Genomic DNA, 13,344 nt, shown 5'->3' with positions numbered 1-13,344 from the left:
ACCCATTTGTATCAGGCTGCTTTTTGCACAATGTTAAATGTGACAGTTGGCAAGATTTTCAGCTCCTTAGTCCAAGGACAGTAGCAGATTTGAAATGTGACAATTCCAGATAAACCTGTGAGAAGAATCTCTTGCTGCTCCTTCACAATTTATCTTCAGTTCCGTGAAGATGCCCAGGCACTTTCATTTCACATGTTTTCACATGTAATCTGCACTGTGTGGATGGCAGTCGGTCTGTAACTAATGACAGCACAAATGACTCTGAATGATTCAGTGTTGTTACTTCAAATTGCTGCTAAAGGGCGTTGGCTTATATGAAGCCGCAATGTAATTTGTTTTTCTCCAACTTCAACATTCCCCCCTGTTATTTTTGACTTCCCGATGTGTACGAGCGGCCATTTTAATCACCTATGACCTTTGACAGTGGCTGCTGACAGCACTGTCCCTACCCTCTCCTTACATGTTTTAGGTGGGTCAACGGAAAACAGGGAGAAAACTGAAACAGGAGATTGGGCTATTTGTTGCTTTTGTAAGAATCTTCACTTGTGGTTTTGTGCCTTTAATTAACAACGGTGAAGCGTCCTTGCACTCTTTAACGCGTCGATAATAATAATTGTTCTCAGAATGCTGAATTAGCTTTGTATTCCAAATGTATTAGTTGAATTTAAACTCCCATCAGTTGCATGTCCCTGGAATTATTTGTCAAATGTCATTCTCAATGCATCAGACATTACCAACACACCACAATCTACCTCTAAGTGGTAAAAGTATTCCAGATCCTGGGACTTAAGCAATTGTTCATCAGTGATGGAGCATTTGTAGTTGGGAATGCCCAAGAATTCAGAATTAGAAAAATGCATGTGTCACGAAAGGTTGCAGGGTGGAGGGTGGTTAGTGGGAGAAGGGGTGTTGGAAGAGATTACAGAGCAGGGGAGAGTAAGATAATGAAGAGATCTGAAAACAAGGATGAGAACATTAAAATCAGGACTTTGGCTCCTGGTCAAGCAATGTAAATCATGAGCACGTAGTCAATAGTGGAATGGGGCTTGCTGCAAATAAAGATTTATGCAGCAGAGTGTTGAATTACCACAAGTTTAAAGAGTTCGTAGTTTGAAATTTAATTGGAATTTTAATCAAATGGGAGGAGGAAGAAACAGATGTAACAGTTTTCATCCTGCAGCTTAATATATACACTGGGTTCCACATCATAGCACCCCTTGTCTGTGACCCAACATTTATGTTTTGGAGCACTTGCAGACTACATGACAAGAAGAAAAGAGAAACTTACTATCCAGTCAGTATTATTAATGATCAGTACATTTTTCATAAATTATAAACCAGTTGAGATCAGATGTTTAGTAGTGATCTGCCTAATGATATGTCCACTACTCCTTACTCCACCTCTCAAGGTCTTGTGTATTCAGCTATTAATCATAAATTGGTCTCATCTTGTCCATCCACCAGATTCAGTTTGTTGCAATGAGCCATTTACAGCTTTCAAATGACCTCTAAATGACTACTTTCATAGATAGTGACAGCAGGAATGTATTACTGCCGCTAGCACATTACTATATCGGAGAGAGCTGCATTCTCCAGAAGGTGCCTTGGCCTTAGTTTAGTCACGTACTGGTAAATCTAGAACAGAAATGGCGCTGTGTATTGGGATATCCAGGATGAATGGTTAGATGAACATAATCTATTATGGAGGAAAAACAATTCTACTTCAAATTAGATATTCACTCCAAAAGCAAGGCATAGATATTTTCTGAAGATTTGGAAGTCTCTTGCCCTCAAATTTTATCTACGATTACAAAGGGATCTTGACTAATTGGGCCAATGGGCTGAGGATTGGCAGACAGTTTAATTTGCATAAATGCGAAGGATTGCATTTTGGTAAAATGAACGAGAGCGGCACTTATTTGATTTATGGTAGAGCCCTGAGTAGAGTTGTCAAACAGAGAGACCTAGGGGTTCAGATACATAGTTCTTTTAACCGAATAGATAGTGTGGTTAAGAAGGCATTTAGCACGCTTGCCTTCATTATTCAGACCATTGAGTAAAGAAGTTAGGACGTCATGTAGAGCTTGCGGAAGACGTTGGTGAGGCTACTTTTGGAGCACTGTGTACAGTTCTAGTCACCCTGCTATTGGAAGGATATTATTATTAAATTAGAGAGTTCAGAAAAGATTTACAAAGATGTTGTCAGGATTGGAGGGTTTGAGGTATAAGGAGGGGCTGGCACTTTTTTCACTGGAGTGTCGGAGGTTGAGGGTGACCTGATAGAAGCTCATAAAATTATGGGGGGCATAGATAAGGTATGTAGCATCGGTCTTTTCCCTGGGGAATATACTTTGAGGTGAAAGGAGAAAGATTTAAAAGGGACCTGAGGGGCAACTTTTTCACACTGAGGGTGGTTCAGATGTGGAATGAACTGCCAGAGGAAGTGGTAGATGCAGGTACAGTTGCAAAGATATTTGGATAGGTATATGAATAGGAAATGTTTAGAGGGATATGGACCAAATGTAGGCAAATGGGACTAGTTTAGTTTGGAAAAACTGGCTGGCATGGATGAGTTGGACCAAAGGCTCTGTTTCCATGCTGTATGACTCTATGACTCTATATGTATATGTTCAGAGTGATCAACTATTTTCGGATAGTATTGACTATCACTTTACACTTTCTAAAGGGCTTTTGCCCGAAACGTCGATTTCGCTGCTCGTTGGATGCTGCCTGAACTGCTGTGCTCTTCCAGCACCACTAATCCAGTATCACTTTACACGTCAGTCATGGTTATGTGATTATGCTGCTGCCTCCGAGTCAGAATGTTGAAAGTTCAGCTTCAAAAACTGCATTTACTTGACTGCAAAACCACAGAGATGTGCTGAGGTTTTGTGAAACCACGGTAAAAATGGAAATTTTCTTCTACAATTTTAATGTTGTTGACATCCATGTGCTTGTATTTGTAATCTTTAACATCTATTTGTTACATTACTAACTTGGCAGTAGTCAAGATGAATGTTGTCAATGGTCTAAGGCTTCACAAAGCTGTTGAATTTCAGTTTTCTTTTAGCAGTCCAATGTGATAAGCTCATACCCAGGTGAAAGTAGGTACTGCAGATGCTGGACATTTAGAGTCAAGATTAGAGTAGTGCTGGAAAAACACAGCAGGTCAGGCAGTATCCGAGGAGCAGGAAAATCAATGTTTTGGGCAAAAGCCCTCCGGATTTGTGATGAAGGGCTTTTGCCTGAAACATCGTTTTTCCTGCTCCTCGGATGCTGCCTGACCTGTTGTGCTTTTCCAGCACCGCTCTAATCTTGACTCCTACCATCACCCAGGCTAGCTCACAGTCAAACATAGCTTGGGTTTTGTTGGCACAACAGTCAGGTGCCACGGTGCCTCAGTGATTAGCGCTGCTGCCTCTCAGCGCCAGAAACCTGGGTTCGATTCTGGCCTCGGGCAACTGTCTGTGGACTTTGCACATTCTCCCCATGTCGGTGTGAGTTTCCTCCCACAGTCCAAAGGTGTGCAAGTTAGGTGGATTGGTCATGCTAAGTTGCCCATAGTGTCCAGGGATGTGTATCTTAGGTGGATTAGCAGTGGGAAATACAAGTTACAGGGATATGGTAGGGAAATGGGTCTGGGTGGGTGTGGGATGCTCTTTGGAGGGTCAGTATGAAAGGCTTGCTTCCACACTTTAGGGATCCTTTGAACAGTAAATCTCCTGTCATTGTGTGTACTGGAAATCCCCAGTTCACTAAAGTGATAGTCAAATGTGGGACAAAATAGCTTGTCTGTCATGGTTGCCCCTGCCACCATTGGTCAATGCCACTTGCCAGAACATGTGTTAGGCATGCTCATTCCTGATGAAAGGCTTATGCCCGAAACATCGATTCTATTTTCCTGCTCCTCGGATGCTGCCTGACTGGCTGTGCTTTTCCACCACCACACTCTTCGACTCTGATCTCCAGCATCTGCAGTCCCCACCTCCTTCATGTTATATCCAATAGCTACTGTCAGTGGTTCCCTGACAGCCACAAAACCTAGCATCAACTTCCACGGTGGGGTCAGGTCTCGAAAAATGAACAAAAATGTGAAGCTTCTGCTGGTGGACCCTCAGAGAAAATGTGCAAGGCTTTCCCTGTGTCATGCAGTAAAATATAAAAGAAAGCTCAGAAAATATTGAAAGTACAAAGCAGGGCTGTCAGCATTTGAAAAAGCAAAGATGTTTGGCTCATGTTGCTGTTTAAGTACTTTTGAAAATGATTTGTCAGCCTGTAACCCGTTTAATGTCTCCTTTGATTCTGAACTATTGTGCATCCCTGATAGTTATCACTGCACCAGAGACAGACATGCTTTCTGTTGCCTCATTCCTGAACTGTTGAATTCACTTATTAAACCACCTTTGCCACCTCAACCTCTTTTTTTAAGATGTTCCTTACAATGCAGCCCTCTGACCTGGTTTAGGTCACCTGTCTGAATATCTCTACAGGTGCTTTGGTGTCAAGCTTAGTTCCTACTTCTGAGAGGCATCGTGCCATCTTTACTGCCTTAAAATGCTTCTTAAAGATGATGTTTTGTTGTCATCCTCCTTCAGTTGTGCAGATTCACTTTGCAATATCCAAACTGCCCAGCTATGAGAGATCTCCATTCCCTGGTGTACATTGTGATTCCACATTGGGAAAACCCTCTCAGTTGCTGTTCTCCAGCCATGGTAATGCAGGGTTAAAGGGATAGGAGGGCGGGGTGCTCTTTGGAGGGTCAGTGTGGACTCTATGGGCTGAATGGCCTGCTTCCACACTGTTAAAGATGGCGGCATGGTGGCCCAGTAGTTAGCACTGCTGCGTCACGGTGCCAGGGACCCGGGTTCGATTCCACCCTCGGGTGTCTGTCTGCGTGGAGTTTGTACATTCTCCCTGTGTCTGCATGGGTTTCCTCCGGGTGCTCCAGTTTCATCCCACAGTCTAAAGATGCACAGGTTAGGTGGATTGGCCATGTTAAATTGCACATTGTGTCCGGGGAGGTGCAGGGCTACAGGGATAGGGTATGGGGGTGGGGGTGGGGCTGGGTGGGATGCTCTTCGGAAGGTTGATGTGGACTCAGTGGGCTGAATGGCCTGCTTCCATACTGTATGGATTCTATGTGCCATTCTATTCTAATCTGAAATGGGAGAAAATCCGGGATCTACCCAGCCCTAATATCTTGAACGCTGGTTGTTTTCATGAAGGAGTTTGATTATCGTTCTTCGGTCCAACAGATATGGGGAGAAAGAGGGAACAGGGGACTGAATTAGATGGAGGAGAAAGGGAGGACTGCAGATGGAGGAGAAAGGGAGGACTACAGATGGAGGAGAAAGGGAGGACTGCAGATGCTGGAGATCAGAGCTGAAAAGGTGTTGCTGGAAAAGCGCAGCAGGTCAGGCAGCATCCAAGGAGCAGGAGAATCGACGTTTCGGGTATCGACTGAATTAGATGGCCGGCCATGGTTGTATTGAATAGCAGAGCAGGCTTGAAGGGCTGAATGGCCTACTCCTCCTCCTTTTTGTGATGATTTTATATTGATGTGAACTGCCGTGGTGTGCCAGGAGCTGGATGAGTAACCTATGCAAATTGAGCGACCGGTATTTGGCAGTTCGAACTGCAATATCCCTTTTGCTCATACATTGATGGAAAGGACTTACATTGAAAGGTCAACTAAAAAGAAATGCGAATCTCAGGAAAAAAAATCCTTAACACTTTACTTTTCTTTAAGGCTGCAGGGGGAAAAGAACCGAGCTGTGTAATTGCATCAGTGTCTTTAATAGAGTCATAAGAATGAAGGGCAGTGGTATTGTAATGGCTTATTTCTATGGCAATAAAAGGACACAAAGGTTCTAGTTGCAGCTGACTGAGGTTGAAAGGTATATTCTGCAGCACTTGGTAACAAGGACCTTCAAAGAAGAGTTTAGTTTGTTTTAAAAATCAATGCAACATTGTCTTATTGGAAACAAGTCTGCTCTCAGTGGAGCGGAGGGCTTTTGTGTGTGGAATATTAATTAATTGTGACTGGCATTTTCTTTTTACTAAGGTAAGAATGGTTGATTCCTGCTTTCTTCCAGGAATGCAGTAGCAGGGTGAAGCAGAGTCGATTAAAAAGTGCATTCGCCCCCTTCTTTTATTCATCTTGTATTTACTGCGTTCTGAAGACTCGCAAGGATAAAGGAAATGACAATCAAAGCCCTCTGAGTGACCTGAGAAAATGAATGTGGATGCGGCAATGCTTGTGTTCAGGAGCTTTCTGTCAGTAGTGGTGACATCTTTACAGCTCTTTAGGTTCTTGCTGTCAATAGATTATCCACTTTGGCCAGAAGGATTGAGCATGTTAGAATAGCAGTCCCTGGAAAGTGGGAGGATGCTTGTGAGATTACAGCAAGGCTACAGTTTGGAGACTTCTGTGAAATTGAGGCATCTGTGCTAACCTTTAACAAGCGAAATCTGGCAGAACTTCCATGAACTTGACAGCTCGAGAACTGCCCTGATAATAAAACCGTGACCCATGAAAGCAAGTCTTCACAGAGGCGTATATCTTCAGCTGTAAATATACTCAGTGTTTGAAAACTTCACTGGGAGGTCAAAGGACATGAGCACTTGAAAGCTGGGAATGGAGATAGGCCCAAATGGTGACATTTCAATTTTTGATTTTGTTTCCCCTAAATCATAGTGGTTGCTGTCCATGTTCAAAGCAGCTCAAAGGGAGATTCCATCCCTTTTCACACAAGAAGTATTTGCAAGGAATTCATTGTTTTCCAGCCTAAGATTGTTTGCACTGTTTATAGATGGTTGTTCTGCTGTAACACACATTTCGTTTAATGCAAATTTGCCATAACATGATTGACTCTATGACAAATTGGAGACACTGTTTCTATAGCGCAAACTTTTACAGTATGTGTTGGTTATAACATGATTTGGGCCTCATTGGTTTAACTTGTGTTGCTATTACATGGTTTTCTTATAACACATGAGAATGGAACTACTGTATTATGGCAGAACTGACTGTATTTGATTAACCATGCCAGTGTGTCGACAGAGTAACCTGTACAGTGGTGAATGTCCTTGCTAATTTTCATATGCACGTTTTGAAAATTAGGTCTGACCTTGTGCATTTTAATGGCTACCTAAGGTTAGCTGTTGAGTAGCCATGATCGTATTGAATGGCAGAACTGCCTCAAGGGGCCAAATGGCCTACTCCCATTCCTGATCTGTCTGTGATGCAGCAAGTTGCAGGTGTCTCATCACACTGGGTTTGTGAAATCTGAACAGACTTTTGACAGAACCGAACATGACAGAACATTGCCATCACACTCTTGCTCTTTAACTTGTGCTTCACATTCATTTTGCTTCTCATGTCACTCTTTTGTCGCGTGTTTTCTCAGGCCCACATTTCACTCTAATCCTTTGAAACTGGCAGGCCTGACTGGTGAGTCCGTGCTGGTCTGGAACTGACCACTAGCTGTCCCACCTCGCCACTTGCCCACAGACTCCACCCCTGCCCTCAGCCCTGCACAGGTGGTTTGGACGTTCTCGGTGTGCATACATGGTGATAGGGTTTATGCTGAAGGCTTAATACAGGAAAAGATGAGAGATTGACTATTGAATGGGGTACAACAATGTACCAACAGCATGTTGCATGTCTGTAGCACCTCATAAGGTGGTGAAATGTCCCAAGGCATGCCACAGGAGTGATAATCAAGTAAAACCTCTCACCACCTTATGTGAGGAGATATTAGGACAAGTGACTAAACATTAGACTAAATGGGTAGGTTTTACAGAGAGCCTTTGGAGAGGGAGAGGCATGGAGGGTCCAGGTAGCTGAAAACTGAGTTGCAAATCGGACAGTTACAAAAATCAGGGATACGTAGGACACTAGAACTGAAGGAGTTTCAGAGGATTATTGGGATGGAGGACATTATGATGAAGCATAAGGAATTGTGAAGCCATGGTTGGGTTTGAAAATAACACTGAGAATTTTAAAGCCAAGCTACGGTCAGAGTGGGAGCTAATGCAAGGTATCATTCCACAAAGTCACCTTTTAGTGGATCAATTCTGTGTTTCACTGGAAATTCCAATGCAGCGAACCAAACTGTAGACCGTGTTTACTGGATGTTAGTGACACTGGTGGAGGCAGTGTTTATTACACATCTACAACTGCTTTTGTATAGGTGATAGTGAGTCACCTTCATCGGTCACTATGGTTTATTGAGGTGATGGTATGAAGGAATTCCAGGATTCTGACCCAAAGGCAATAAAGGAAAGGTAACGTGTTCGTGTTCCCACGATCTGTCACCTTCCAGTAGCAGAGGGTTTATAAAATGAAGGCATCTTGGTGATTACGTGCAGCAGGTCAGGAAGCATCAAAGGAGTAGGAGAATCGACGTTTGGGCATAAGCCCTTCTGCAGGCTTATGCCCGAAACGTTGATTCTCCTGCTCCTTTGATGCTGCCTGACCTGCTGCACTTTTCCAGCAACACATTTTTCAGCTCTGATCTCCAGCATCTGCAGTCCTCACTTTCTCCTATCTTGGTGATTAGCTCCTGTTCAGTTAGACGCAAGGAGTCATCCTGCAGACATGAAGATGTTGTTGTCTTTGAAACTACATTAGTTTGTTGCTGCGTCCACGAGGTACAGGAGTAAATTCATTCTAAGCACAGGCTAAAACCACTTTCTCTTGTTCCTTTTGATAAAGAAGAAAATTGGCAATCATTTAAACAGTACGCTTTAAATTCAATGCATATTTGGAAGGATGGTGAATTCTGACATTGTCTGTCCCTGTTTCTTCTTGTCTGGGCCTATCTCTGTCAATTTGTATGTTTTGGCTAATCTTATCCTCTGTGTACTTTATCTCTCTATCTCTCTCAGAAGGCATGAATGTAAGCTGGCTATTTATCTTGGGCTGTGAGTTACAAAAAAGACTCCATGAACATGAGTGGCTGGAAATCAGAATGAATGCATTTCCTCACTAAACTGTGGAACGGTACTCAGCTGCTACAGTTAATACAGTATCAATTAACACCTCTGAGAACAGCTGGATAAATAGCTGCTCTGAACAGATTGGGAGGGTAAACATACCTCAAGGTGACCAAACACATGAAGGAATGCAGTGCTTCCCGAGCCACTGGGACAATAAGGAGCCGCCCCATTGACAGTACAGACTGGCGTTGCTCCACACAAAGGTGGAAAGCTTTTAAAGCAGTACTTTTGTGCAGATGGAGAAAATGTTGCAGAACCTTCTGATAGGCAGAGGCCAAATAGTACATGATTCTGGAATGACTTGGAGGTGCCAGTGTCGGACTGGGATGGACAAAGTTAAAAATCACACAACACCAGGTGAGAGTCCAACAAATTTATTTGGAAGCACTAGCTTTCGGAGTGCTATTCCTTCATCAGGTGGTTGTACAAGTAAGGAGTGTGCTCCGAAAGCTAGTGCTTCCAAATAAACCTGTTGGACTATAACCTGGTGTTGTGTGATTTTTAATTATGATTCTGGAAGGTTCTGCAGACTGAGTGCATTTTTCTTTGTCTGTGGAATTTTTTATGCTGAATCCCCATGAGCTCAATTCTTCACCAAACTGCACTCTTCTCAATTATTCAACTATAATGAGGAGAATACAGTCATGCATAGCAGAGTTAAAATATATGTTCACTATTGCTCAAGTGTTTTACTTTTGATTTATAAAGAGGAACATTCCATACCTAACAGGAGTATTTATGTACCTGTTTTCTTCTGGACTTTTGCCCAGTCTCTAAGGCTTATTACCTTGCATTAGATTTTGACACAACTGTACCCCATTCACCATCAAAGGAGAAGGGATTGTGTATCATCACATCTTCTGCATTACTCTGCATTCCCCAGACATAGTTAAAAATCAGAGTTTAGATTAGAGTGGTGCTGGAAAAGCACAGCAGTTCAGGCAGCATCCGAGGAGCAGTAAAGTCGACGTTTCGGGCAAAAGCCCTTCATCAGGAATAAAGGCAGTGAGCCTGAAGCGTGGAGAGATAAATAAGAGGAGGGTGGGGTGGGGAGAAAGTAGCATAGAGTACAATGGGTGAGTGGGGGAGGGGATGAAGGTGAGAGGTCAGGGGCAGGGGGAGGTTGGAGTGGATAGGTGGAAAAGAAGATAGGCAGGTAGGACAAGTCATGGGGACAGTGCTGAGCTGGAAGTTTGGAACTAGGGTGAGGTGGGGGAAGGGGAAATGAGGAAACTGTTGAAGTCCACATTCATGCCCTGGGGTTGAAGTATTCCGAGGCGGAAGGTGAGGCATTCTTCCTCCAGGCGTCTGGTGGTGAGGGAGCGGCGGTGAAGGAGGCCCAGGACCTCCATGTCCTCGGCAGAGTGGGAGGGGGAGTTGAAATGTTGGGCCACAGGGCGGTGTGATTGATTGGTGCAGGTGTCATGGAGATGTTCCCTAAAGCGCTCTGCTAGGAGGCGTCCAGTCTCCCCAATGTAGAGGAGACCACGTAGGGAGCAATGGATACAATAAATGATATTGGTGGATGTGCAGGTAAAACTTTGATGGATGTGGAAGGCTCCTTTAGGACCTTGGATGGAGGTAGACTACTATTATAAATCTGTCATTTTACTGCACCCCTCAACTTCATCCTGTTATCACTCCACTACTACATTTGGTTTCTAGTCATGCAACGTCATAGCTTGAGTCAGATGTACACACACCAGGTTATATTCCAACAGGTTTAATTGGAAGCACACTAGGTTTCGGAGCGATGCTCCTTCATCAAGTGGTAGTGGAGGGCTCGATCGTAACACACAGAATTTATCGCAAAAATTTACAGTGTGATGTAACAGAAATTATACATTGAAAAATTGATTGTCTTTTAAGCCTTTCGTCTGTTAGAATACAGTGATAGTTTCACTTCTTTCATGTGTAAATCACAAAACCTTTTTTTAAAAAGTTGCTCTCTCAGGTTAGCTGTTAACAATGGTGATAGCTAGACAAAATGTTGAAGGTGTTATCCCCCTATGTTCTCTGTCTATGCCATGATGTTTAGATTGATTCTAATCTAAAAAGTGAGATAACGGAGTTTTACATGAATTCATGCAGTTTTTGAGCAAAGTACAATGTAACCCTGCAAGTACAAACTCACCCCACAAAGTATGTGTGCATATGGGTCTTTGTCTGTGTGTGTGTGTGTGTGTGTGTGTGTGTGTGTGTGTGTGTGTCTGTCTGGATTGGGGGTTGTGTGTGAGAGAAACCATATGTGTGTGTGTGTGTGTGTGTGTGTGTGTGTAGTGAGTGCAGAGTGTCTTAAGTCTGTGTGGGGGTGCATGTGTGAGTGTGGGAATGTGTGTGTCTGTAAGGGTGTGTGTGGGTGTCTGTGTGTGCGTCGTGTATGTGTGTATAGGAATGCCTGTGTGTGTGTGAAGGAGTGTGTGTGTGAAGGTTTGTGTGTGTGTGTGTGTGTGTGTGTGTGTGTGTGTGTGTGTGTGTGTGTGGTGTAATGGTGATCACCTGTAATGTGACATGAACCCAAGGTCCCGGTTGAGGCCCTCCCTATGGGTATCGAATTTAGCTATCAACCTCTGCTCAGCCACTTTTCGCTGCTGCCTGTCCCGAAGTCCACCTTGGAGGATGGTCACCCGAAGGTCCGAGGTCGAATGTCCCAGACATAAATCTTCCAAACCCATGATTACTCCCATCTAGAAGGGCAGAGGTAGCTGATACACAGGAACACCACAACCTGCAAGTCTCCCTCTAAGCCAGTTGCTGGCCTAATTTGGAAAGATGTTGCTGTTCCTTCACTGTCTCTGGGTTAATTTGCTGGAACCCAATCCCAGACAGCACTGTGGGTACCCCTAAATCCCAAAAACTTCAGCAGTTCAAGAAGGCAGCTGACCCCCACATTCTCAAAGGCGATTAAGGATGCACAAGAGACACCAATCCAGCCAGCAACCACCATGAACAAATCAAAAATATAGTTCCGGTCTCTTGCACCTCCCTGATTTACCCCTTGCCTTCACTGGTGTCTGTTCCTTTAGTCTAGGCACCAAATACTGAAAATCTTAACCATTACTTTTTCTCTTTTCCCTTTTACGTTGCTTCTTAAAACTTTAAAATGTTGACCATGCTTTTGGCCCCTGGTCATATTGCCTTATCAGTGTCAAATCTGGCCTGGCATAGTTCCTGGAGAGCTCCTTGTCACACTTCAAAGATGCAATCGAAAAGCAATTTGTTGCAGTGATTTTTTTCTTGGTCCGTAACTATTTACAAGTGGGATCCTGAAGGTCATACCACTGAAAGAAGACCATTGTTGTTTGGTGTTAGATTGTTGCATTCCACTAATGTTGGGTTTATTTTTCCAGTGGTCTGCCACTTGCCTTGCATGAACGGAGGACAGTGCACTTCCAGGAACAAATGCCAGTGCTCTCCTCATTTTACCGGCAAGCTCTGCCATATCCCGGTGCAGCCTTCCAATGGCCAGCAGCATCACCAGCAGCCTGGCAAAGCTCCGACCTCGCCAGTAGTTCATTCGACACACACACTGCCTCTGTCTCACGGTGGGAAGCCCGGCCTACAGAGTAAGGCTCCATTTGTCTTTCAAACTCAAGTTGTATACGTTTATTTTTCTCCTTCGGTCTGTCAGCAACTTAGCAATGTTACAGCAAAAGTAGAGAACTCTTTTAGTCAATTCTTTTCTGTTTAATAATGGCCAAAACCTTGCTGATCGTGATCTGGCAACATCTGTGGAGGACAGAAACTAAGGTAACATTTTGAGTCCAGTATGGCTGTTTTTCAGAACTCTTTTGGGAATGACTCAGTGGGCTGAGTTGCATGTTTTCTCTTCAGTACATTATAATTCAGAGATTTTATATTCCAGTTACTGATTTTTAAGTAAATTACATAAAATAAAAGTCGCTTTTCCTTGGACATTCTTGCTCGGTAAACCATTAGCTCTTTGCATTTTATAAGATGTCGTTTAAAGAGCTTGTCAATAATAAGTTCAAACAAATTAAATCAGTCGACTGACAAGGACAGTGAAGAGTCATACCAGGCTCGAGATGTTACCTCTGCTTCTCTGATGCTGCCAGACCTGCTGAGTTTTTCCAGCGTACTCTATGTTTGTTTTAGATTTTCAGCATCTGCAGTATTTTGCTTTCATTCAGAAAGGTGCAAATTGCCTGCATCGTGGCACCCTAGTGTTGCTTCAGTGAAGTGTGGACTCAACCAACTCTTTATTTTAACCTCTGAAACAGCAAGTTGTATTCAGAAGTAATAAAATATCCCGAGGGTCTTCACAGGAGTTTTACAGAACAGGATTTGACACAGACTCACGAAGAGAGACGTCAGAAATGA

At 43.5% G+C, this 13,344-nt stretch overlaps 1 protein-coding gene across 5 annotated transcripts in view; it reads left to right on the top strand.

Moving 5' to 3' along the window:
• Window positions 1-13,344, top strand: part of ltbp1 (latent transforming growth factor beta binding protein 1) — a 349,362-nt gene that overhangs the window by 116,195 nt on the left and 219,823 nt on the right. For all 5 annotated transcript variants that reach the window (XM_072580504.1, XM_072580506.1, XM_072580508.1 and 2 more), the window contains exon 6: window positions 12,354-12,569. In XM_072580504.1, the coding sequence (XP_072436605.1) occupies window positions 12,354-12,569 (216 nt within the window). The remainder of the gene's footprint in view (window positions 1-12,353; window positions 12,570-13,344) is intronic.

Source organism: Chiloscyllium punctatum, chromosome 11 (genome assembly GCF_047496795.1).
Source record: "Chiloscyllium punctatum isolate Juve2018m chromosome 11, sChiPun1.3, whole genome shotgun sequence".
In the NCBI taxonomy this organism is placed as follows: Eukaryota; Metazoa; Chordata; class Chondrichthyes; order Orectolobiformes; family Hemiscylliidae; genus Chiloscyllium; species Chiloscyllium punctatum.
The sequence above is the reverse complement of the archived record's forward strand: the minus strand, read 5'-3'. Positions and strand labels throughout refer to the sequence as shown.